Consider the following 27792-nt stretch of genomic DNA (forward strand, 5'->3'; position numbering starts at 1 on the left):
CACAGTATAGGTACAGACTATTCTGAGATATTAATTTATATGAGCATTTGCATTAGTAGAGGCATGTGATGCAAGAAAGCAAGCTTATACAGCATCAGCTAAAAAAAAAAAAAAAATCCCCTTCCCATTTCATTGATCCATTCATTCTAAATGTCTGTCTAATTCTGACTTCAATTTATTTATGCTATCAACTTCCGCAACAACAGATGGAAGTATGTGGCATACACAGAGGCTGCACATGAAAATTGTATACATGTGTATACTGCACACAGCCCATCTAATACCTGTGGGGCCACCTTTTGCCAATAATACAATGTTCATACCTTGGCATGGAGCCCACACGGTGTTGCAGGGTGTTCTCTGGTGGTGATATCCATTTGTTGTACAATGGGTCCAGTAACAGCCCACATACTGTCAGGTGGATGGTAATAGCATTGAATGTCCTTTTCCAGTAGGTCCCAAACATGCTCAATTGGGTTGTGAGTTGGGTGGCGATGGAAGAATGGAGAATTCATTATCATACTCCTGAAACCAATTAGCAACCTTCAGGGCCTTTTGGCATGGAAAGTCTTACTCATACACCGCCATCTTGAAGGGTGTGCTTAATTGGAAACAACAGAAAGGTAGGTGTTCCTATCAAGCTATTGATTAAGGGTAATCAGAAGACACAGGGCATGCCACAAAAACAGTCTCCAAACCATAACACCACCGCCTCCAGCCTGCCAGGCACTAACAGTGCCTGGCAGGCTGGAGGTATGCAGGTGCATGAAGGTATGCTGGCAGGCATGCAATTGCCATGACCTTGTGTTCAATTTTCCAAATGCAGATACGCCCATCAGCTTGATAGAGGAGAATGGGCCTGTGGCACTGGTTTCCACAGTTTGCAAAACAAGAATACAGCAGAACCAGTGAATATGGTAACTAAATTAATTTTAATAAGGTAAAGAAGCTTTCGGGGTAACGAACCCCTTCCTCAGCAAGTAAACAGAACATTAAACATTAGGATTGGAATAAACTAAATAAGCAGTGTGTGCTCAGATTGCTGGGAGAGCATGCTCATGAAAGTGAGAGTGTTCAATCACTTACTGTGTCAGATCAGGTAATTATTGCTGGTACCTGGCACGTATATGGGATGACTGCCAGCGTTTGTCATGCTTTAACACTACAGACTCTGAAATTCGGCATAGTCTTGTACCTTTGCTGCAATTTAAAACTTTGTGACAGCTGGATATGTTTAGGGACTCTAACCATAGGCGGTGATAGTAGTGCCGAGACTGGTCAATCACCTCACTGTCGTGGCTGGGATTGAGGTTATGTTGAGTTGCCCAGAAATGCGCAGAGTCACCCAGGTGGATGAACCTATCATGTTCTGCAAAGCAGTCCTGGAGCCATCTGGAGCTTTACCCCACACAGCAGCTGCCACAATCGTGGCAGGTGATCCCGATCCTAAACATGATAGGTCAATGCTGTTAAGAAAGTTGAACTGGAGAAAGACAAGTTGCAAAAAGAGGAAGTCAAACAGCTCCAAGTGATTAGTGGAGTTGGGAGAATGGTAGAGACAACAGATGAATTTTACAAAATGAGGTAGAGAGATTTTAAGCAAGAGAAGATAGAAAAGAGAAGATTCCAAATTACCAAATCTCTGACAGGGAATATTGGAACAGACATATGCACAAGTACCACCTTTGAGGTGAAAGGAATCATACAGTGAATAATTTAGGCAACTGAGATGAACAGTAGTTGAATCAACTGATAACTGAGATTCTGTCAGAAAAAGTACATGGGGTTTGGCAGACTGCAAGTGGAAATGGACAGCGTTGAGATTAGAATTGAGACCACGTATATTTGTGAAATGAACTAGGAAGTATTTGGGAGGTTTAGATCTTTTCGCAGATAAGCTTACTCTATTAGTTTGACAATTCATGGTGTATTCAATAGTAAGAAAGTGGGGGGGACATGCTGTATGAAGTAATGAAATTTTTGGATATGGCTTAACCGTGGTAAAAATATACCTAGAACCTTGACATAACGTGACCTCAACAATGCCCCCCACATGGCACCTCTGTAGCCGGGTGGGCAGGAGCAACAGTGCGTAGCACACGCTTCTTGATTAGACCAGGGTTCGAGCCCGTGACCACCAAATACGGAGGATGCAGAAAGGTCAGGAAATGACCACCATATATCCCAGGAGCAATATGGCCTTAGTTGCTAATGCTCCTAAAAACTAAATAACAACAACAACAAGCCCCCACATACACACTACTCACCCTCCAGTCACTATCTGGCAGAGTAGAGGTAGCAAGATTATACACTAGCTGATCTGAAAGCCTCCTAAAGAGTTACCAATAGGTTTAGTCCAGTGAACAAACTAGCGGCCAGCCTGTGAACACCGTTTTAGAGCTGTACCCTTGAAATATAAGGAAGACTGGATCTCGCCACGATGTTCATCATAACCTCAAAGGTCATCAATCATACTGCATGATGGAAGAGATGGGGACGGGTTGACCAGAACTTAGCTCTGGAGACTAAACATGGGTTCCACCACTTCAAGCCTCCAATAAGCAAAATGGTGGTATTGCACTGGTTGATGAGAGTCATGTACCACCTACCACTTGTGGCCCATGGCTCATTATTTGACTTCTGTTGAGCTGCTTATGGTAGACTTATGACAGCACTGAATGAGAGCACTTAACCATGTTCACTGTTGTCAAAATACTGGCACCTGCACATTTTTCCACACAATCAATCCACGTTTGAAGTTGAAAAAACTTGATGCCAACCCATCCTTCTTCATAGTCACTCAAAAACTCATTGCCACATGTACAATCCACAATCTTATATCAGCTGTTCTTGACTTTGAGCTTCACCAAATTCACAGGTTTGTCCATTCCTACACAAGGGGGTGCTGCTAATGCAATGCCAACCGTGTGTGTGTGTGTGTGTGTGTGTGTGTGTGTGTGTGTGTGTGTGTGTGTGTGTGTGCACTTATTGGTATGAAAGGATCAAGTGATAATTACAAATTTGTATTTTGTAATTCATTAAAATTACAAATACTGTAAAGCAAATGTTTCCTTGAAGGAAACATTTACTTCCTAATATATATTACTTGATAATAGCAACTTGTCATTAAAGGTATTAATTATAAATCAGAAATTTTAAAAACTTAAGAGGAATTAATGCATTCAAATGAAAAATAATACCCAGGGGAACATGCACACAGACACACACGCTCATAAACACACACGCTCATAAACACACACGCTCACACACACACACACACACACACACACACACACACACACACACACACACACACACACACACACACACACACACACGCTCTCTCTCTCTCTCTCTCTCTCTCTCTCTCTCACACACACACACACACACACACACACACACACACACACACACACACACACACACACACACACACACACACACACACACACACACACACACCAAAGTTCGCTGGTATGCATGCAAATTTTCATAGATGGTGCAGACAAACAGGATTTAAAGGATACAATTGAAATCCACATATCTATTTTAAAACAAAAATTTTTCACATATCTTTCAGCATGAAATTATAATTATGAAGAGAAAAAGAAATTAATTAGGCAAAACGTTCTTAATTACTTTGAGTGACTATCATCATCATGTTCATAAGGTGGTGAACATGCACCCCTCGTGTTTTTGATACTAGACCCACGAAGATCAATTGCTCTATGAGGTCCTGAATAGTTTCTGAAATAAATAAAATTAACATACATAAGAAATGAAAAAATACAGCATGATGCAAATGTCATAAGATTAAAAGTAACACCTTTTCTTGCGTGAAATGATTCAAATATACTTGAAAGTTATGAGAATATTAAAAACAGCATAAAATCCAGAGTTAATGGAAAGTTGGTTACAAAAAAAGAGACTGTAGCTGTATAGATGAATGGTAGAGTACTGTTAGAACAAAGGCTGAGTTTGCATCATTTAGGAAGCAGCGCATGTGAGCATAAGCTCATGCCCACTACTTCCTAAATGACATCTTGCATACTTCCTAAATTTCATCTCACACACTTCCTAAATTTCATTTCACATTTTTGTTACCAATCGGTTTTACTTCAGTCAAAAATATTTACTATGAATGATGTAAAATTTTATGCTCATGCCCACTAATTACTCTACTGATCAATGCTAGTGACTGCATTAACATCATTTAGGAAGTGATGTAATTTGCACCATTTCCATTTCCATGACAAATTGGTTGTACTTCAGTCCAAAATTTAGTAGGTGCCACCAAAAATGTATTCACATCAAAAATCCAGAGTTGCTATTGTAATTAATGAGAAAAATAAGAGAAACTTAAAGAGGACATAGAGCATGGCATACACAGAGAAGGGTTATAAGTTTCATACTAATGGTTCTAACCCTTACAGACTTGATTTAAATTATCAGTTGAGTTTCAATTATTAGTTGAGTATGATGGGAACGGGAATACAAGAGATTATTAATAATTTCTTGTACTCCTGTAATATCTTGTCAGTGACTGTTACTGTTGACACACGTGGTAATGGCTGCATTTGCACATAGACTGGTGTCACATTGGCCTCACTATTTGATGGGAACAAATCAGTAATGGAAAATGCTTGAGGCTGGTCTAACATGGAATTAGTGACAGTCTAGTGTTTATCTGTATATAAATATATTCATAATTTTGTGTTTGAGTGAATTAACCTAGTCTTGCCATAAACGCTTTTGGAAGGTGAATAACTGCAAAGGAATGAAAAATGAAAAATTTTGTTGGCACTGTCTTTTGTTACATACCCAGCAATGCAATATCTAAATAACAAAGGATGTTCTTTCTTGCATTTAAATGCAAGCCTTTAATAAACAAGCGGGCAAGTCACTATTAGTAACAGCAAGATACATGATATTCATAGGGAAGGAATAACCACTAGTTTACTTAGGCATTCAGGTATCAGGGTGGCATCTGATTCAGATCACGTAATCTCCTTGCCCAGAGAAGGTAATCTAATGGATTAAAATCTGAGCTTCCAGAGGGCAAATGAGATGAGAGATGAGCTGCAGATGAGAGAAGGAGTGGAATCCTCGTGGAATAATGGCTGTCCATAAACAGCTTCATCCAGGTATTTTGGCAATATTCTCTAGAAATGTCTTTTCATTTGATATTGAACTTATCTTAACACCTCTTTCACAAAAAAATGCAGCTCAGTAGGAGACTAACAAAGTAAATTGTATGATTGGCAAGCCCCTAGAATTATGCCCACCCATTCTATTTCCTGCAAGCCTAGATTCCACTTAATGATTTTCATGCGCAGTAGCACAACAGGAATTTTTCTGGTACCTACTGCCATATAGAAATTTTACTATTTCAATTTTACAGTTCCAGTTTATCAACATTTCTTGGTGTTTCTTTATGAATTTGGTATGATGATTCATACCAAATGTGAGCTTAGTTTTTGCATGGCATTGATGGTTTGCTAAGATGGTTTACTTATGTAAACTCTAGAAGGAAGGGGATGAATCAGATTGGTCCACTTGATATCGATGGGTCAACTGTTGATGATCCTGCTCAGGTAGCTAACAAACTAAATGAATATTTTGCATTGACATTCACACATGAGGAGTTATTCAGCGAGGGGAATGCTAGAGGTGTATTCAACTCTGGCAGTAAGATAGAGAATCTTGTAATAACTGAGAGTAAAGTGGAGGAGAAATTGTTGAAGATAAATACAAGAAAGGCACCTGGGGTGGATGGGATCTATCCAGTTATATTAAAGGAGGCAGCAAAGGAAGTAAGCAAACCCTTAGCCATAATTATGAGAGCTTCCTTGGACTCAGGGGAAGTACCCATGGACTGGAGATGTGCAAATGTGACCCCAATTCACAAAGGAGGATCACAAGTAATTATAGACCTGTTAGTTTAACTTCTGTTCCCGGAAAATTAATGGAGGCACTGGTTAAAGAAGCACTGCAGGATCATCTAGACAAGACTTGAATTATAGCTCAGACACAGCATGGTTTTGTTAAGGAGAAGTCTTGCCTGACCAATTTGATTGGATACTATGATGCAGTCACAGAAGAACTGGATGCAGGGAATAACTTTGATATTATATACTTGGATCTTAGAAAGGCTTTTGATACTGTTGCACATGGAAGACTGCTGCACAAACTGGAGCAGTGTGGCATTGGAGGCAAATTTCTGCTATGGATAAAGGGTTGGTTGAGGGGGAGAAGACAGGAAGACAGAGAGTGGTAATCAATGGACACTGCTCATCGTGGACTAATGTTATTAGTGGAGTCCCTCAGGGTTCAGTATTGGGTCCATTATTGTTTTCTGTATTTATAAATGATACTGATGATGGTATATCAAGCTTAATGTCCAAGTTTACAGACGATACGAAGGTTGGCAGGGTTGTCAAGGACACTACTGACACTATGCTACTGCAACAGGATCTGGTAAGGTTGAGCAGATGGGCTGAGAGGTGGCAAATGAAGTTTAACATTGACAAATGTAAAGTACTACATATGGGAAACAGCAACCGCAAAGCAACGTATCAACTCTGTGGTACTACACTGACAGTGGAAGAGAATGAAAAGGACCTGGGCGTGGTTGTGCAGGCAGATATGAAGTTTTCTGAGCAGTGCAGACGAGCTGCAAGCGTAGCTCATGGTGTATTGTCGATGATATATATAGGGATTTTTCTAGCAGGGATAAGGAGGTGATTATTCCCTTGTATAAGGCAATGGTCAGGCCACACCTAGAGTACTGTATAAAGGTCTGGAGGCCTCATGTCAAGAAGGATGTAGAGATGCTGGAACGAGTACAGAGAAGGGCAAGAAGATTAGTGAATGGAACAAAGGGATGCTCTTATGAAGAATGGCTTAATTTTTGCAAATTACAGTGTCTGGAGACTAGGCACCAGCGAGGTGATCTGATAGAGGTGTATAAAGCCTTGAATGGTTTGAGCATGCTCAATGCTGATGGGATTCTTCCTCTTGCTCAGAATAATCACCTGAGAGGGCATAAATTCAAATTGAGGAAAGACAGATGTAGGATAGACGTGAGGAAATTTGCCTTTAGCCAGCGGGTGGTTGGTTGGTGGAACAGACTTCCATCCCTTGTCGTGGAAGTTGATAGCCTAAATAAATTTAAGGCTCAGCTGGACAGGTATTTCGAACGAACAGAGGGGTGAAGTGTTTTTATTTTATTTTATTTTTTTTTTGGCTGATGCTGCATAAGCTTGCTTTCTTGCATCAAATGCCTCTACTAATGCTAATGCTAACACACAGCATACCTGTTCCCCTCTAAGCCCCGATAAGAATGAAGAATATTGCAAATAACTAATATCCAAATGTCTAATTGTCTGCCTACACTAAAGCTCACAACAACTGTAAAACAGTTATTAATCAATCCAAATTCAATTCTGAATAGGCTAAGAGTAAAAAACTTGCTTTTTGTCCATACGGTAGTTGAGCATTTTGATCTCTTATCAATACTGTTGGTCACAACTTCTACACATTTAGAATCCCACCTCTGTTAGAATCTGATAGTTCTATTTCATCCTGGGCTAAAGTTAGGGTCAACTAATTAGAAATCTACTTTTCTGCTAACTCCTATATTGGCAATTGGTAACCACCTCCTAGACACCCAATATACTCCACTCAATGTTTCCTTGGTCTTCTAGTAGAAGTATGTTAAAAGAATTCTGAACAATCCTGAAGCCCAAGAAAAGTTCAAGGTCCTGATAGCATTTTTCTACTTGTTCTGCTAACTCGTGCTCCTGAGCCACTTCTGTTCTATGTTGACTTTTTTACACTTTCTTATTCTACTGGTGTTTTTTCTTGTTTGGAAATTTTCTTGTATACAGACTGCTCCTAAAATGAGTAACAAAACTTTCTCAACCGATTCTCTACCCACTGCATTTACTCTAATCTTTTCAAATTAATGGAGAAAGCCATCAACAGGCAACCACTGAACTATCTCAAAACCTTCAATCAGATAAAAGATCAACAAAATAGATTTAATTAGATTTCATTAGTGCAATGCACTGATGATACACCAGCTTATTACTCGTCTTTGGACAAATTCAACGAAAAATTTGGTGAAAATCAAGAACTTATTCCTGATATTTCCAAGGCTTGGCATAAAGATTTTTTAAACAAACTCACTTTTTTTTTCTTTTTTTTTTGTAGTTGAAAATCCAGTTTTACCCTGTCTTATACTGTGGTTGATAAGAGACAGCTCTCTGTTTTCTAATTTCTTTCGCTAATGGTAGCATTCCTTAAGGTTCAGTCCCTTTTTTCCTATCCTCTCCATGTTTTATATCAATGATTATTCATAGTCCTATTCATAGTTTTGCTGATGATATAATTCCACTTTCCAATTTGAGAACGCTTGCACTGCACAAATGGCCTGAACTTGAATATATACCACTGATTCATTTAATTTTACAATGGGGCAAAGAAAACAACATTATTTCAATCCTTCTAATAATCACTGTTATCCTGTCTCATAACTCAAAAAAAAAAATTCTTCATTACTTTCATGGGCAAACAGAGAATATTTCATTACTGCGTACCTGCAACAGTTTCTATTCATTTGTTCAACCAGTGCTTCAGCCACAATATATGAAATATGGATAGCTTAAGTGATATGTACAGATAAAATAAATAATAACTGCACAAATTCTATTGTTCCAATTTTAATGAAATTTTGAGGGTTGGAAAATTATTCAAAAAGAGTGAAATACAAAAATTCAGTGAAAATAATGAAAATGAAAATTCAGTGTATATAATAATGCCTGATTTCTATTAGTTTAACTTTAATGAAATATGGAAAGGCTTTAAATATCAATCTAAAAGAGCAACATGATAATTTAATGAAATTTCAAGATTACAACTCGGTGATAATCTCTTCTCCAAAGGAGCCTTTCTCTTGTGGTCATTCTCAACTTTGTGTTTTTTGATATTACAAAAATGCAAAGTGGGTTGATTTTCAAGGTTTCTATTTCTCGTTTTCTTTAGTTCGATTACAGTTTTAAATCTTCTAATGTCAATGTCTGCTCATATCATGTCAGTGAAATCCTTTATTCCACACTCCACCTCAAAATCTTGTCCTTTCTATAAACCTTCATTTTCCAATAAATGGGCTAAGACTGTTAAATCTAAAAATGTTGCACGCTGCAATCGGCTTTCATCCAAATCTCCAGGTTCATTTTCTGTCTACATTAAAGCTCACAACAATTGTCAAGCAGTTAAGAATTAGTCCAAACTACATTTTTAACAGCTAAGGGTAGAATACTTGCTTCTTCTCCAAATGAAAGTTGAGCATGAAGGTCTCTTGCCAAAGCTATTGGCCACAACCTTTGCCCATCTCTACTAACACTTCTGTTAAAACCCGAAGGTTCTATTGTGATCTCAGTTAAAGATAATGACTAGCATCCTACTTTTCTTCTAAATCTTGTAAAAATGATCTGGTTAAACCACCTCTTACCATTCCCTGTACTCTCCATTCAATGTCTCCTGTGGTCTTCCAAAAATATGCAGAATAACTTTGAACAGCCTTGATACCAAGAAAGAACCTGGTCTTGATGGCATTTTTCAACTTGTTCTCAAAACCTGTGCTCCTAAGCTTACTGTTTGTCTTTTTACACTCCCTTATTCAACTGGTGTTTTTCATTCTGCTTGGAAATTTTCTCATATTCAGCCAGTTCCTATACAGAGTGACAAATTGTTATCATCGTCCCATTGCACTTGCTTCTACTCTTTCTAAATTAATGGAGAAATCGATTAACTGCCAACTCTTAAACTATCTAGAACCCTTCCATCTGATCAAAGATTTCCAGTACGCATTCCATCAGTGTTGATCGATCAGTGACATAATGGCTTAAGTTACCTATTTATGTACATATTTAATGGAAAAGTTTGATGAAATGCAAGCAGTTGATCTTGACATTTCAAAGGTTTTTGATCATATTCAGCATAAAGGTCTTCTAAATAACATTTCATCTTATGGGTTGGAAACTGTTTTCTGTAATTGGGTGTCTGGTTTTCCTCTCTGGCTCACTGCGGGTGATGGTAGATGGCTCTGTGTCTTATTACTTCTCCACTAATGCTGATGCTCCCCAAGGTTCAGTTCCTTCTTACACTCATTTTGTCTTGTATATTAATGACCTTCTTCTACTGACTGGAAAACTCATTCATAGTTTTGCTGTGACAGCACATAGCATTCTGCCATCTGTGAGTCTGAAAAAACCTTTCCCTGCACAAACAACCTCAACTTCTTGAATATCCACTACCCATTCCTTAAATGCTGATCTCCATAAATTCTCCAGTAGGGCCAAGATAACTAATATAAGTCTTATACCTCACAAAAAAGATTTTTCTACTCCTTTGCTCATCGACAATGTTCAGATTTGTAGACAAGATCACATATCTCTATTAAGGATTACCCTGACTTCTAATCTCTCTCTTGGCATAAGCACATCATAAATATTGTTTCCTCTGCATTTAAAAACTGAGTTTTCTCTTTCACTCTTGGTGTTACTTTTCTTCTAAACAGCTACTCACTCTGTACAAATCTCAAATCTGCCCTCCATGGAATACTGTTCCAACATCTGGGGCAGTGCCCCTATAACTTCTTTCAGGCTTCTAGAGTATTTAAAACAGGGCAGCTATGTTAATTAATGAACCACCTCTTACAAAGTCTATCAATTCTCTGTCTCATAGATGTTCTGTTTCTTTGTCTATTCCCCTCACACACATTTCCCAAAAATTACAATCTACAGAAATTGAGGACTAATGTCGACTAGTATCTTCTTTCATCTTCTCAACCTTCAGCCCACACAAGGTATTAAAGTACTATAACTTCTACTTACCTATCATGGTTTGTGGTTTTCATAAAAAAAAAAAAAAAAATAATAATAATAAATTAAATTTCACGAAAATCCTTCCACTGGAAGTCAAGTTATTACATACAGATGAAAAAAAATAATAATAAATAATAAAAATAATAATAATTGCTAGATTCTACTGGTCCAATATTTTAATGAAATTTAGAACTTGATAAATATTCCAAAATAATTCATCCACTAGGAGCCAGGTTATTACAAATGGACAGACGGGAAGATAATAGATGTAATATTCACTCAGTAATTTAATATGTTAATGTGAATTAAATTTAATTAAATTTCTAGTGGATGAATTATTACCAGACTTCTAATCTCTAATAGCATAAGCACATCACAAATATTTGATGTTCTCTACGATATTTATTTCACCAGGGCCCAGAGAAGATTGTTGTCGGCTATCGGAAATTGATTGATGAAAAGAGAAAGTCAACACTGTTCAAATATTTCCGCAACAGTAATTTCTTCATTGTGCATTTTATGTCAGAGGTTCCCAAAGTTTCTCGGTTCACGGCGCCTTTAATGTCTCAGTAATTTTTTCAAGGCGCACCCAGACCAAAAGAAATACCTAACAGTTTCGTTTAGTAGTTAGGTCCAAACAACTTAATAAGAAATGCTGAAACTGTGAACTACCTTGAGCTAGTAGTCCGCACGGTGTCCGACAGATGTCGAGTATCGCTGTATTTCCCTCGAAAATTTAAAATATTCCGCGGCGCACAGTTTAAGAACTGCTGTTTTATGCAATAAACATTTAATTCCATAATTATTTTCATTATCTTTTACATTATATACAGTTAAAAAGTTATTTAAAAGGTATTTTTAAAATTCTTTATGGACATTCCAGAAGGTCAAGGACCAATTATAATTTTTCCTATTGGTTATGATATTCGATTAACGCATTTCCGTTTTGCGCGATGCGCTCGCGGGACAAATTAATCACGTTAATCGAGACCCACCTGTACTTAATCTGTGTATTTACAAATCTCAAATTCACTGTATTATGGAATACTGTTCCCACCCCTGTAGTTTATGAAGCCTCAAACCTCCCTCTCAAGCTTCTGGACCCCATTCAAAAGAAAACAGTCAGGACTATTAATGGCTCTTTTCTGAAGTCTCTACCTCACAGACATTCAATTTTAGAATGCCTATAAGCTAGAGACTTCTATAGTTACTTTCATGGGCAGGGGGTGTGAAGTGACATCTGCAATTCCCCTCTCTTTCTTCAAATCCTGTCCGTGTGTGTGTGTGTGTGTGTGTGTGTGTGTGTGTGTGTGTGTGTGTGTGTGTGTGTGTGTGTGTGTGTGTGTGTGTGTGTGTGTGTGTGTTTAAACTCAGCATCCATTCACTGCCAATGCCAACCTCACAAAATCAACTTTTCCTCATTTATACCTTCTACTTCTGCTGTTTTTGAAGCAATCTTCCTTCATATTACCAAAAATTAAAATTTGCAGAAACTGAAGCCTACAAGTATCAACAAGTATTTTCTGTCTTCTGAGCATTCAATGCATGCATGACTAAGTAATGCTGGTTCTAATACCTTTTGTGTTTGGGATTTTCATTAAAAAAGAGAGAAAAGATAACATACTCATAGCTGTTATAGCAGCTACTAAGCTTTTAAACCAACTAAGAAATATTGTTCAATGTAACCTAAGTGGATGTCAGATGATCCGATGATACTAGTGGCAGCAATGAAAATTACATGGCAATGATTTATAAATTATCAAGGGACACACTAACCATAAACTAGCCTGCCATCAAATCACTAAGGGTCAGGCAAACTAAAGCAGATTATGAGAAGTCTTTGACTTAGACCACAAAGAAAAGTAGGAAAGAGTGCATTGCTTACATTGACACTACAAGATGAACATTGGTCCACTATACACGAATGGCATAACTACTGTTGATCCTGTTTAGGTTGCTGATAAAGGAATAAATATTTTGTAACTACATTCACATGTGAATGAAGGTTTTAGGAATGGAAACAACAGAGCTATATGAAGTTATAACTGGGAGCTAACTGATTTTGACATATGCCCTTGCAAGGAGCTCTGACTGAATTGCTGCTTTAAATGGAATGCGTAAACTAAATGCTGATGGGATCCTTACTTTATATTGGACAACACACACATAAGAGGACATCAATTTAAATTGAAAAAAGGATGGTTACAGAACAGATGTGCAAAAATTTGCTTTTGACCAGAGGGTCACTGACTGTCGGAACAAGCTTTTATGGAAGTGGGTAATTTGAATAAATTTATAGAAAAATTTAGACTAAGTTTTTAAACCAACTAAGAAATATTGTTCAGTGTAACCTAAATGGATGTCAGATGAGCCGATGATACTAGTGGCAGCAATGAAAATTACATGGCAATGATTATAAATTATCAAGGGACACATAAGCCTACAGTAACTATAACTGGTTAACAAAATTAATTTTTTTTTTTTTATCAAAGATGTAAGCATACTTTTCTAAACCAGTTATGAGCACTGATTTCAATTTCAAATATGTCTGACATTGTTGGACAGACAACTTGTGTAATCAAAATCCCGCTACTAATATCTGTAAAGTCATTGTGATTTAAATTAAATCATTGTGATTTTCAATTGTATAGGATCTGTGTACTCATTTTAAATGAGAACACAGTTAAAAAAAAAAAAAAAATTGTGCTTCAAATTTCTGTTTGAGATCTTAGATTGATTTAAAAATTTAATTTAAAATGAGGACACAGATCCTATATAACAGAAAATCACAATGTGTTAGCATTTGTCCGATTTTACAGATATTAGCAGGTAGAATGGCTGTCCCATTATACCACAGACCATTAGGAAACAACAATATTTTGTGAACCTTCCTTGTATGCCCATTAACATGCTAATGACTTTGAGGTCACTGCATATATTCCATTGATTAGCGCTGTATGGAATGGTTTCAAGTAGTTTATTCGTGTGTCTTTTAGATGAACAGAGTTGGCAACAGGAATGAATGGTTTTCACTTTCTGTTATGCAAGAGAACAGCTTTCAAACTTTGCTGTGAGGAGTCAACAAAGAAGCACCATGTAATGTGATGTGATGTAATATAATGTGAACTTTTGCAAAATTTCCTAGAAACTCCATTGATATTATGCAGACTTTTTACTGTAAAGAATGTTGCCAAAGAAACCAAAACTTGTTTTTTTTTTTTTTTTTTTTTTTGAGAGTGAAACACTTCAGTATTCCTCTAAACCATGTAGTTCTGCTTTAGTCTCATCTCAAGGTGAAAAGTTTTGCTTTATCTTTGGAAACGGGGCTAGTTCTCTAATTAAGTTTTCAATCATTTTTGATAAACAGTTCTAGCTCCAATGTCCCTTTGTCAGGTATGTACTCAGGATCAAATGAAGTTCTCAGGTCTCTGCTAATTGCACTTTCATCACATTCCATTTCTTCTTCTTCTTCTTCTAAAGAATTTAGACCATGCTGTGGAGGCATAGGTAATAGAATTAGCATATGTCATTGTGAGGGATTGGTCTCATTATTGAATCCAGGATTGGATTAAGTCTTTGCAGAGAATTCAGTTACATTCACATTACAAAAGTAATAATTATCATCACTGTCTTTTGGTTCCCTCCACATCGTGTTATGGACAATGGCATAGACTTCTGTTCTTTCATTAAAGCAAGTACATATAACACGTAGCACCCATGCTTCATTGTGGTTACTTTGAGGACAATCACAGTATGATGAGGTTTACATTGGGGACAATCACAGTATAATTGGTAAATTTTCTGAATATTTGTTATGATTTTAAGCTGTGTTGATTTAGTAAAGAAGGAGCAGCGCATATAGCACAATTTGTTGGAGTGATTTTTACACTTTTTTTTTTTTTAGCATGATAATGAATGTGTTTCAGTAATTCATTTCCCAGATCTTATCTGAAGCAATTTATAATCAAATAATTAGATTATGAAATAGTCTATATATATATATATATATATATATATATATATTCAAACAACTGCACAAATATGATAAATAATAATCATCAATAAATAATAATTATTCACATAGATTGGCTGAATAGGTATGTGAGTGATATTATCAGTCTCATCATGTTTATGTAATTGATCTCATCACAAAAACTAGCTGCCCCAAGGGAAAATTAAAAACAGATATGGAATCAGCACCGAGAAAATCTAGTTCACATACCTACATTTTTTTTTTCTCAATGAAAAATACTGTTGACATAGGGGATAGGTAGTCAAGTAGGTAGAGTTCCCCCCCCCCTTGCCTGGTGCTGTATATATAACTCATGCATCCCAGCATAGAACATAGAAGCTTTGTGGCATAAGATAATCAGGAATGCAAAGGTAAAATGAATGCAGCAGTATGCTACAGACCAGAAGATTGTTAAGAGTATGATGAATGCCTCTACATGTAGGTGGAATGAGCAAGCAAGTGTGAATGTCTTATTACTGGTGATTCAAATATTGATTAGAGCAAGTGAGGAGAACCCCACCATGGGGGACAAAATTATCTGTATTAGCACTTTCTAAAAAAATGCTATGGGAAAAACTAATTACTCTTGAACTAGAAACATCATAGGGCTCACAGTGCATAAATAATTAGGATACATAATAAATAATTCCAACTAAGGACTGTATAATAAAAAAGTTATCATACAGTCCTTACTTGAAAATAGAGAAAGACATTGCAGTTGTTACACATGAAGACACAGGTTTTAATTTCAGGAAAGGTAACTGTGACAATTTAAGCTGTTCCATGGCTTTTATCAACTGGGCAGACAGCATAGATATTAGAATTATGCAATATCTTTAAAGTAATAAAAACAGAAATCATGAATCCAAATATACCACAATAGTATATAAAGGTTCCAGGATAATTACCAAAAATAGAAATTTTGAAAAACATCCCCCCCCCCACACACATCTGACAACACTCCCATTTTTCTATAAAAAAAACAAAACAAAGCAAAACAAAAAACATCCATTTTATTAAAATAAAGCATTAATACCAAAGATTTTAAAATACAAAAATTTTTGATGATCATGCTTAGGTAATATAACTTTAATATAACTGGATAGATCCCATCCACCTGGGGTGGATGGGATCTATCCAGTTATATTAAAGGAGGCAGCAAAGGAAGTAAGAAAATCCTTAGCCATAATTATGAGAGCTTCCTTGGACTCAGGGGAGGTCCCCATGGACTGAAAATGTGCAAATGTGTCCCCAATTCAAAAAGGGGGATCAAAGGGTGACATGAGTAATTACAGACCTGTTAGTCAACTTCTGTTCAGAAAATAAAGGAGTGACTGGTTAAGGAAGTGATGCAGGATCTAGAAAAGACTGTGGTTACAGTTCAGAAGCAGCATGCGTTTGTTTAGAGGAAGTCTTGTCTGACAAATTTGATTGGATACTATGATGTGGTCACAAAGAATAATTTTGATATCATATATTTGGATTTTAGGGAAGCTTTTGATACCGTGGCACATGGAAGACTACTGTACAAATTCGAGCAGTATGGCATTAAGGGCAAGTTGCTACAATGGATAAAAGGATGGTTAAATGGGAGAGGACAGAGTGATTATCAATGGACACTGCTCTTCATGGACTAATGTTATTAGTGGAGTCCCTAAGGGTTCGGTGCTGGGCCCATTGTTGTTTTCGGTATTTATCAATGATATTGATGAAGGTATATCAGGGCTGATGTTTAAGTTTGCAGATGATACAAAGGTTTGCAGGGTGGTTAATGACAGTAATCATAGTACCCTTTGCAACAGAATCTGGAAAAGTTGAGCAGATGGGCTGAGAGGTGGCAACTGAAGTTTAACATTGAGAAATGTAAAGTACTGCATATGGGTAGCAGCAACCCCAGAGTAATGTATCAACTGGGTAGTACTACACTCAGGGTAGTGGAGAATGAAAAGGACCTGGGGGTAATTGTGCAGTCACATCTGGTGAAAATTCTCATTCACAGGAATTTTAGTTAATGTGATTACGACATAAGGTCGAAAAGCGTTGTCAGCTTCAGGAAGGAAAATTGTTTTGCATTTTTTCGGTTAAATTTCTTTTAATTAATTTTAATTGCATTAGATTAATTTTTAATTGTGTTCATTTGATTTTTAATTATTTTTAATTGTGTTCAAATTGATTTTTAATTATTTTTTACTGTAATATAAGATTTTCAATTTTTACATTTTAATTGCTGGAGAGTATCATACGAAAGTATTCTATGTATTATATTGAGGTAAACTTCTCTTATTATTTTACAAATGTATTTTTTTACACATAAGTCAAGTGTCAGTATTTTTATTAATAGTTGTGGCAAAGTTAATCCACGAGTCACGTTTTGCTTTTTTTCTAATTTGTCTTGCTCTGGCTCTGAGTTTTTTTAAAACAATTAGGTTGGTGGTAGTTAGGAATTTGCAAAATTGGTTCCAGGAATGGTTTTTTTTCTCTTTATGCTTTGGAACAATCTTCATTCTACCACTGGTTTTGGTGTACCCGTTTGCACCGGTCGGATTTTGGAATGGAAATTTCAGCTACCGATAATATATGGATGGTAATGTGATCGGTTAAGTCATCAATATGATGTTGCTGTACATACTATTTATTCAGCAGGACAAAAGTAAAATAGTTTTTCCAGTCTGCTTTGTGGAAATTCCAAGAAGTACGGGCTTTAGGGACTGACACAACCTGTGTTTCAACTGAACTTTATTATAATAGGAAAATGGTCACTGTGGAATGGATCATTCAGCACTAACCATTCCATGCTTGGAAAAAGAGATGCTGAACAGATGGATGAGCCTATGACAGATGTTGTACCTGTAGTTAGTTGAACATGAATGCTTCAATTAATTCACCTCTCCTATCCATGGTGGAAAATCACTAAGTAAACAGACAGGAAGTGGCAGTTGTATTAAAAGGTTGTCAAGTTCAGTCTGGGAACAAGGATAATTAGATGATATATAAACAGATGCAAGGGTTAATGATATTCCCATTGTGATCCGAACTGCTACAACTTCTAAGGAAGTTTCTAGTTGGAGATGTTTTGATGGTATGGTAGTTTTGACAAGGACAGCTACCCCTCCACGAGGGGAAGAGTCAGAATCCTTGTCTCACCTAAATGTAGGGTTTTTGAATTTGAGAGAAACTTTTGGTGATAAAAATGTTTCCTGTACGCATACGCCTACTGCTTTAGTTTGTATGAGTAAATCATTCAGATCATCTATATTAATGCATAATCCTCTGCAGTTCCAGTGTAGGAATTTGTTCATTGGTTCAAATGTTTAGGTTTATTTGAGGAAGACTGATCTGACTGTTTTTTCTGAGGTTTCTGTGTGCTTAGTTTTGATTTTTGATTTCTGGGATATTTTGGCCATCCTGTGTCCATGGTGTTGTTGGCATATAATTCTAGTACAGGTTGATCATCATTAATCTGGTAGCATTGGGACCTGTGGGGTGCCGAATTAGTGATTTTTCCGGATCACTGGTGGCTATTTTAGAACATACAGTTCATCCAACAGCTAACCACCTCCTCCTACCTTAAAAACTTTGACTTCCAAGTCAGTTTAAGAAAAAATTCTCCAGGGGCCAAAAAATATTTAGCAAATAATTTGATTAGTAATTCTAAAATAAATATTGTAATACCAGTGTTGTCGTTTTTTGGCTTAAAATATATAAAACAAAGAGACTTATTTTATGTGGCCAATGTGGCCCAGTAGGTTACTTTATTCCTTGAGAAGCCGTGTTGGCCACATACATGTGAAGGCATTGCGGCATACATATGAAGGTCATTAATTTTCTTTTCCTTGGTCGGATTACTGTTTCAAAACATTAGCTTAGATAGTGTCAGTTAAATTATTCTTGCAGGAATGGAATCCTTTATCCCACACTCCACTTTAAAATCTCTTCCTTTATCTAAACCTTGGTTTTCCAATAAATGTGCTAAGGCTGTTCAAGAGAAGAACATTGCATATTGTAATTGGCTTGTTTCTAATTCTTCAGTTTCATTTTCTGCCAACACCAAAGCTCGCAACAATTTTAAAGCAGTTATTAATCAGTCCAAACTAGAGTTTGAACAGGTTAAGAGTAGAAAACTTGATTCCTGCCCTAATGGTAGTTGAGCATTCTGGTCTCTTGCCAAAGCTATTGGCCACAACTTTTGCCCATTACTGCTCCCACCTCTGTCTAAACCAGACAGTGCTGTTGTCACTTCAGCCAATGATAAAGTTGACATGCTAGCATCCCATTTTAATTCCAACTCATGTATTAATGATCTTGGTAATACACATCCCACCATTCACAACATGCTCCATTCAATGCCTCCTCTGATCTTCCATCAAAAGAATGTGAGAAGGATTTTAACAAATCTTGATGCTAAAAAAGCTCCAGGTCCTGATGGTATTTCTCCACATGTTCTCAAAACCTGTGCTCCTGAACTTACTTCTGTTCTTTGCTGCCTTTTTTCACTTTCTTATTCCAAAGATGTTTTTCCTTCTGCTTGGAAATTTGCTCATATCCAGCCAGTTCCTAAAAAAGGTGACAAATCACTCCCATTGCAATTATTTCTACTCTTTTTAAAGTAATGGAGAAATTAATTAACCGCCAACTCTTAAACTACCTAGAAACCTTCAGTCTGATCAACAATTGCCAGTATGGATTGCTTCAGTGTCAATCGACAGGTGATATTCTGGCTATGTTGCAAATTTATGGACTAATTCAATGGAAAAGTTCGGTGAAACACAAGCAGTTGCTCTTGAAATCTCAAAGGCTTTCGATCATGTTTGGCATAAAGATCTTCTACACAAGCTTCCATCTTATGGTTTGCCAACTGTTTTTTGTAATTGGTTATCCAGTTTTCTCTCTGATCGCTCACTGATCGTGAGGGTAGATAGCTCTCTCTCTTCTAACTTCTCCACTAATGGCGGTGTTCCTCAAGGATCACTTCTTTCCCCCACTCTTTTCCTCTTGTACATTAATTACCTTCTTCCATTGACTGGAAATCCTATCCATACCTTGCCCTGCTCAATCAGCTTTAACTTCTCGAAAATCTGCTACCAATTCCTTAAATGCCGAACTCCAGTGGGACTTAGTTGATTTCAATTCTTATAAAACTTAGTCGTTTTATATCTCTCAAAAAGGATTCTTCTGCTCCTACGCTTATCTTTGGAGACACTTCGATTTCTAGGCAAAATGATATATCTCTTTTGGGGACTACCCTAACTTCTAATCTCTCTCTCTTGGCACAATCACATTACAAATATTACTCCCTCTGCATCTAAAAAACTTGGTTTTCTCTTTCGCTTTAGGCGTTGCTTTTCTTCCAAACAACTGTTCACTTTACACAAATCGCAAATCTGCCCTACCATGGAATATTGTTCCCAAATCTGGGGTGGTACCCCAAAACCTCTCTCAGGCTTCTTGATTTCATTCAGAAGAGGGCAGTTGGGTTAATTAATGATTCATCTCTAACAGTCTCTCTCCACTCGATGTCTCGTAGACGTACTGTTTCTGTTGAATGCCACTTCTACAGATATTTCCATGGGCACTATTCTTCTGAATTGGCTTTGATAATTCCCGTTCTCTCTCTTTCAAAACAGTTCAAACATGTGCCACCACCAGCCAGCATCCATTTACTGTCCAATTTCAAACTCACAGAACCAACTTTTCATCTTCCTCATTTATTCATTCAACTGCTGTTTTCTGGAACAACCTTCCTTCATATGTATTTCCTGAAAATTACAGTCTACAGAAGTTGAAGTCCAATGTCAACAAATATCTTCTTTCATCTTCTCAACCTCCAACCCAAGCATGGTACTAAGTACTATAGGTTCTAATACCTCTCGTGTTTGCGATTTACATTAAAAAAAAAAAAAAAAAAAAAAAAAAAAACAGAACCCAAATGGATTAACAACTAATGAATTTGACTTCGTCCTCACTAACAGACGATATATCATGAATAATGATGTTACTGTCCTGAACAAGGTAAATGTTGGAAGTGATCACAGAATGGTAAGATGCACATTTGATATAGATGTAAGAAAAGAAAGGAAAAAACTGACTCGAGAAAATAATATGAAGATCTTTGAAATAACAGAAGAGGAGAAAAAGCAGCATGTACTGGAACTTAAGAACAAATTTGAGCTTCTGCCTACTCAGAACCAAGATATCAACAAGGAATATTACAACTTTCTGAAAGTGATAAAGCCCAAGAAACCTATAGGGAAAAAAAAATCCAAGGAAGAAAAAATTAGTCAAGAAACATTTGTTATGATGAACCAAAGACGACAAATGAAGAGCAAGAAAAACACTGACAAGGAGAAAATTGATTATACTGAGTTATGCAAAGCAATTAGAAAGAGACTCAGAGTGGACATAAGAAGATTTAACACAAGGAAAGTAGAACAAGCATTAAGGGAAAACAAAAGACTTAAATCAGCAGCAATACAGAAAAACAAATGATAATCCCAGAGGCTCACATCTGGTGAGTATGGGCTTGCACACCCACTCTCTCTCTCTCTCTCTCTCTCTCTCTCTCTCTCTCTCTCTCTCTCGGGGTAATTCGGAAAATTTTTTTTTTTTTTTGGCTGGTGCAACATAAGCCTCAGGCTTCCTTGCACCATAGGGCTAATAATAATAATAGTGAAACTGAAGAATAGAAATAGTGTACTTATAAATAGCAGAGAAGGCATAATTCAAATAGCAGAAGACTACTATAGAGAATTATACAAGAAGTGAGGGAATGATGCCAGCAATGGGGAAGATTGATTGCAAATTAGTAACACATCAACATACCTGATATCCTACCTGATGAGGTGGAACACGCATTGAAGAAAATGAAGGATCAGAAAGCCCCAGGAGAGTTGTTAAAATTGGGAGGAAGAGTCTTGACATAAAAACTGGCAAGACTCTTCACAAAATGCATTAGAAAAGGTGTGATGCCTAAAGATTGGAATAATGCAATCATTTTAAGTTATTTACTGCTGCCCTTGACGAAGCTTTCAGAAGATTAGACTGATTGCAGAAAGGAGTCAATGTGAATGGAGTGTACTTAAAACCACTTACGATTTGCAGATTACATTGTGGTCGTAAGCCACAATCCCAAAGAATTAGAGGAAAATCTTAATCAGTTATGCAGAATTAGTAAGGATTTTGGACTAAAGATGAATCTGCCTAAAACAAAAGTAATGATGAACCAGTATGACACAGAAAGGGATATAATGATTGAAGGAGAAATAATTGAAAAGGTGGAGTCATATACATATCTGGGACATGTCAATAATGATAAATAACTGGAAGTCAACAGAAGAATAAATTTTGGATGGAGAGCATTCAGAAAACATAGTGCATACTGAGGAGCAATATCCCAATTTTTCCGAAATGTAAAATAATGAACCAATGTATACTCTTCACCATGACTTATGGAAGTGAAACTTGGGCACTCATCAAAAGAATGTAAGAGAAGCTGAGAACTACACAGTGAAGAATGGAAAAAATTATATTGGGAATCACACTATTAGATAACAAGAGAAAGACATGGATTAGACAGCAAACTCAAGTAAAGCACATTATTATCAAAACTAAAGAACTAAAATGGTCATGGGCAAAACACATAGTTCGAAGACACGATGACAGATGGACTAAGAAAATAACAGAATGGTACCCAAGAGGAGCTAGAAGAAAACCTGGAAGACAACAATGGAGATGGACAGATGAAATTCATGGGTTTGTGGGTAGTAAATGGATGGCCATAGCACAAAACAGACAGAAGGAACTGGAAAGTTGCTGGAGAGGGCTTCATGCTGCAGTGGATTGAAAATGATGAGTACTTAGTACCGTGCTTGGGTTGGAGGTTGAGAAGATGAATGAAGATATTTCTTGACATTAGATTGAACTTCTGTAGACTGTAATTTTCAGGAAATACGTATGAAGGAAGGTTGTTCCAGAAAAAAGCAGTTGAATGAATAAACGAGGAAGATAAAAAGTTGGTTCAGTGAGTTTGAAGTTGGACAGTAAATGGATGTTGGCTGGTGGTGGCATGTGTTCGGACTGTTTTGAGAGAGAGAGAGAGAGAGAGAGAGAGAGAGAGAGAGAGAGAGAGAGAGAGAGAGCAGGAATTATAGAAGCCAATTCAGAAGAACAGTGCCCGTGGAATTATCTGTAGAAAAGGCATGCAGCAGAAATATTACGTCTATGAGACAGTGAGTGGAGAGACTTTGTTAGAGAGGAATAATTAATTAAACTAACTGCCCTCTTCTGACTGGAATCTAGAAGCCTGAGAGAGGTGTTGGGAGCACCACCACAGATATGGGAACAATATTCCATGGTGGGGCAGATTTGCGATTTGTACAGAGTGAACAGTTGTTTGGAAGAAAAGTAACGCAGAGAGTGAAAGAGAAAACCAAGTTTTTTAGATGCAGAGGAAGCAATATTTGTAATGTGCTTGTGCCAAGAGAGATTAGAAGTCAGGGTAATCCCCAAAAGAGATATATCATTTTGACTACACATCGGAGTGCCACCAAAGATAAGCATAGGAGCAAAAAAATCATTTTTGCAAGATAAAAGACAAGACTGAGTTTTAGAAGGATTGAAATCAACTAAGTTGTCCTTGCCCCATTGGAGAATTACCTGGAGATCAGAAGTTAAGGAATTGGTAGGGGATATTCGAGAAGTTGAAGCTGATTGAGTAGGGCAAAGTTTCACAAAATGGAAAGTGGAATGCAACGTGTTATCATCGGCAAAACTATGGATAGGATTTTCAGTCAATGGAAGAAGGTAATTAATATACAAGAGGAAAAGAGTGTGGGAAAGAACTGAACCTTCGGGAACACCAGTATTAGTGGAGAAGTTAGAAGACAGAGAGCCATCTACCATCACCCTCAGTGAGCATTCAGTGAGAAAACTGGATAACCAATTACAAAAAACAGATGGCAAACCATAAGATGGAAGCTTGTTTTGAAGAATTTTATGTGAAACATGATCAAAAATGTCAAGAGCAACTGTTTATGTTTCACCAAACTTTTCCATTGAATCTGTCCATAAATGAGTAACATAAGCCAGAATATTGACACCGATGGAATCCATACTGGCGATTGTTGATCAGATGGAAGGTTTCTAGGTAGTTTAGGAGTTGGCGGTTAATTCATTTCTTCATTACTTTAGAAAGGGTAGAAGTAATTGCAATGGGACTATAATAATTGGATAGGAGGGATTTGTCACCCTTTTTATGTATTGGCTGGATATGAGCAAATCCCCAAGCAGAAGGAAAAACACCTTAGGAATAAGAAAGTGAAAAAAAGTGGCAAAGAACAGGACTAAGTTCAGGAGCACAGGTTTGAGAACAAGTGGAGAAATACCATCAGGACCTGGAACTTTCTTAGCATCAAGATTCGTCAAAATCCTTCTGACAACCTTTTGACGGAAGACCACAGGAATCATTGAATGGAGCATGTTGGGAATGGCGGGAGGTGTTTTACCAAGATCATTAATACATGAGTTGGAAGAAAAATGCAGGTCAGCTTTATCCTTGGCTGAAGTGACAACAGAAACATCTGGTTTTGACAGATGTTTCTGTCAAAACCCATCTCTTTTGCCAATCTCTGCCTCCACAGATGGGCAAAAGAGATGGGTGAAGGCAGAGATGGGCAAAAGTTACGGCCAACAGCTTTGGCAAGAGACCAGAATGTTCAGCTACCATTAGGGCAGGAAGCAAGTTTTCTACTCTTGGTCTGTTCAAAATCTAGTTTGGACTGATTAATAACTGCTTTACAGTTGTTGCGAGCTTTGGTGTAGGCAGAAAATGAAACCGAAGAATTGGAAACAAACCAATTGCAATATGCGACGTTCTTCTCTTGAACAGCCTTAGCATATTTATTGAAAAATGAAGGTTTAGATAAGGGATGGGATTTTAAAGTGGAGTGTAGAATAAAGGATTGCATTTCTACAAGAATAATTTCATTGACACAATCTGAGCAATCATTGACATCAGAAGTTTTGAAACAGTAATCTGACCATTGAAAAGAAGATAAGAAATCTCGCAGGTCAACCCATTATGCATTCTTGTAATGCCAAACAATACGAGGTTGGGAATAGCCATGAGATAAAGGCTCCATTGCAGAAGAGACAATCACCAAGTTGTGAATTGAGGTGCCTAAAGGACCACTCACTTCGACCGTGTACTTAGAAGAGTTGTTTGTGAGAAAAAGATCAAGTGTGTTGGCTGTATGGTTAGGATTGTCCGGTATTCTTGTAGGTAAATGAACAATCTGTGCTAGGTCATTAGTAATTGCAAAAGCCTCAACATCTTGACCAGCTGGGTCGGTGTGACTAGAAAATGGAAGCTAGCTGGAGTTGTGAACATTAAAATCACCAAGGAAAATTACCTCACTGTTAGGAAAGTTGGACTGGAGAAAGCCAAGTTGCAAAGAGAGGAAGTCAAAGAGCTCCAAGTGATTATTGGAGTTGGGAGAATTGTAGAGACAACAGATGAATTTGACACAATGAGGTAAAGAGATTTTAAGCCAGAGAAGATCAAAATGAGGAGATTCCAAATTACCAAGTCTCTGACAGGGAATATTGGAACGGACATATGCACAAGTACCAACTTTGAGCCAAAAGGAATTATACAGCGAATAATTTGGGCAACTGAGATGAGCAGTAGTTGAATTAACCGATAACTGAGATTCTGTAAGAAAAAGTACATGGGGTTTGGCAGACCGCAAGTGGAAATGGACATTGTTGAGATTAGAACTGAGACCACGTATATTTGTGAAATGAACTAGGAAGTGTTTGGAAGGCTTAGATCTTTTCGTAGATAAGCTTACTCTATTAGTTTGACAATGCATGGTGTATTCAATATTAAGAAAAAGTGGGGGGGGGACATGCTGTATGAAGTAATGAAATTTTTGGATATGGCATGCACATGGTAAGAATATACCCAGATCCTTGACATAATGTGGCCTCGACAATGCCCCCCCCCCCCCCAAACACATACATACTACTCGGACTCCCTTCACTCACTATCTGGCAGAGTAGAGGTAGCAAGATTACACACCAGATGATCCAGAAGTCTCCTAAAGAGTTACCAATAGGTTCGGTCCTTTGTACTAACTAGGGGGCATCCTGCGAACACCGTTTTAGAGATGTACCCTCGAAATGTAAGGAAGATTGGATCTCGCCATGATGTTCATCATAACCTTAAAAGTTATCAATCATACTGCATGATGGAAGAGATGGGGAAGGGTTGACCAGAACTTAGCTTTGGAGACTAAACATGGATTCCACCACTTCAAGCCTCCAATAGGCAAAGTGGTGGCATTGCACTGGTTGTTGAGAGTCATCTACCACCTAGTATTTCCTGGTAACATGGAGGGGGGGTGGCATTCCTCCATGTGGTGTAGGTGCCACACCTCTACTCTGCTTACGTTGGTTCACACCTGGGTGGTCACCTACAGTGTGCTTGTGCTTGGAGGTTATACCCAGGATTACTAACAGTCCCACCATCGTGAAGGTGCAAGCAGAGGATTTGGCTGTCACAGACCATCCGGAATTTAATTTAAATTGGGTTCACGTGACTTGAATGTCATCCGAATATCAGTTCCATCAGCGTTTTAGACTCCCAGGTAGCAAGTACGGCTTGTCCGACATATCTGAGAGAATGTCTGTGACAATCTCAAGGACCAAGGTAAATTTACTCATTAGCTGGTTGCAAGAAATAAGTTAGCATTGTTTATTTGGATTTTAGTAAAGCATTTGATTTTTTCCCTCATGAGAAGTTACTGTATAAGCTGTAACACGTTAGAATCATGGGTAAAATTCTAAGATGGATTGCATGGCAGGAGGCAGATGATTGCGATTAATGGTTATCTTTTATATTGGTCTAGCATTTTAAATGGGTTCCTCCAAGCATCAGTTCCAGGAATTCCATTGTTTCTGATTTTCATAAATGAGTGATGAATGGGCAAGTGCATACATTTGACAAGCAGCAATCTCACAAACCACCTTATACACTTGGTGGCATTGAATTAAAAACAATAGAGGAAGAAAGGGATCTGAGCAGCATAAACAGGCAGGGAGAAGCTGAATGGTGTCCTGTGAATGGTTTATCAAACATTTGATTGTGCCATCATAATCCCAAGTGTATAATGCAATTGAAAGACAGCATTTAGAATACTGTGTGGAGTATTTCAAATGCATTATAGAGATCTCACCTAAAAAAAAAAAAAAAAAAGACTGAGCTTTTTGAAAGGGCTAAAGATGAATATACTGCTCAAAAAAATTTGCCAAAGGGTGCCCATAGGATGAAAGATTTCAAATGTGTAGCCTACAAAACTTTGCAAACAGACAACATAGAATGGACATGACTGAAATCTATGAGGATGTTTGATGGTGTGCGTGGTTTAATTTAAAAATATATTATTGGCTAAATGCTAAGAGTAAACCATCTCCTTCATACTCTTAAAAATATTATATATTTTTAGATTAAACCACACACACACACACCATCAAGCATCTCTCATATTGTGGACTTATGCTTCATAACTGGGTTGTCACTATTGCAACAACAGGATACCTGCCCACCCACCGATGAGTAAGCCAACAAGCTTCGGAACGGTGCCATCTGGGTGATGGTATCTGCCGAGAATAAGTAACATTAGTCTTCTACACTGGTGAAGCATTACTTATGCAAAACAGTACAATACCTTTGCCACTCATTGTGAAGGTATTCACAATATGAGATATAATTAAATGATGCATTTATACTACATGGGTAACAGAAATGATGTATATGCATTACCCACACCATCAAACATCCTTATAGATTTCAGTTATGTCCATTCTCTGTTGTCTGTTTGGCAAGTTTTGTAG

The 27792-nt window shown here is 37.4% G+C and overlaps 1 protein-coding gene across 1 annotated transcript in view; it reads right to left on the reverse strand.

Annotated features, from left to right (window-relative positions):
- The window catches only part of unc80 (unc80, NALCN channel complex subunit), a 1843891-nt gene that overhangs the window by 455826 nt on the left and 1360273 nt on the right, over window positions 1-27792 (reverse strand). Inside the window, exon 50 of the mRNA XM_090378420.1 lies at window positions 3640-3747. Within this exon, the coding sequence (XP_090234546.1) occupies window positions 3640-3747 (108 nt within the window). The remainder of the gene's footprint in view (window positions 1-3639; window positions 3748-27792) is intronic.

This window comes from Mastigoproctus giganteus, chromosome 7 (genome assembly GCF_048544385.1).
Source record: "Mastigoproctus giganteus isolate SK-2022 chromosome 7, ASM4854438v1, whole genome shotgun sequence".
Taxonomy (NCBI): Eukaryota; Metazoa; Arthropoda; class Arachnida; order Uropygi; family Thelyphonidae; genus Mastigoproctus; species Mastigoproctus giganteus.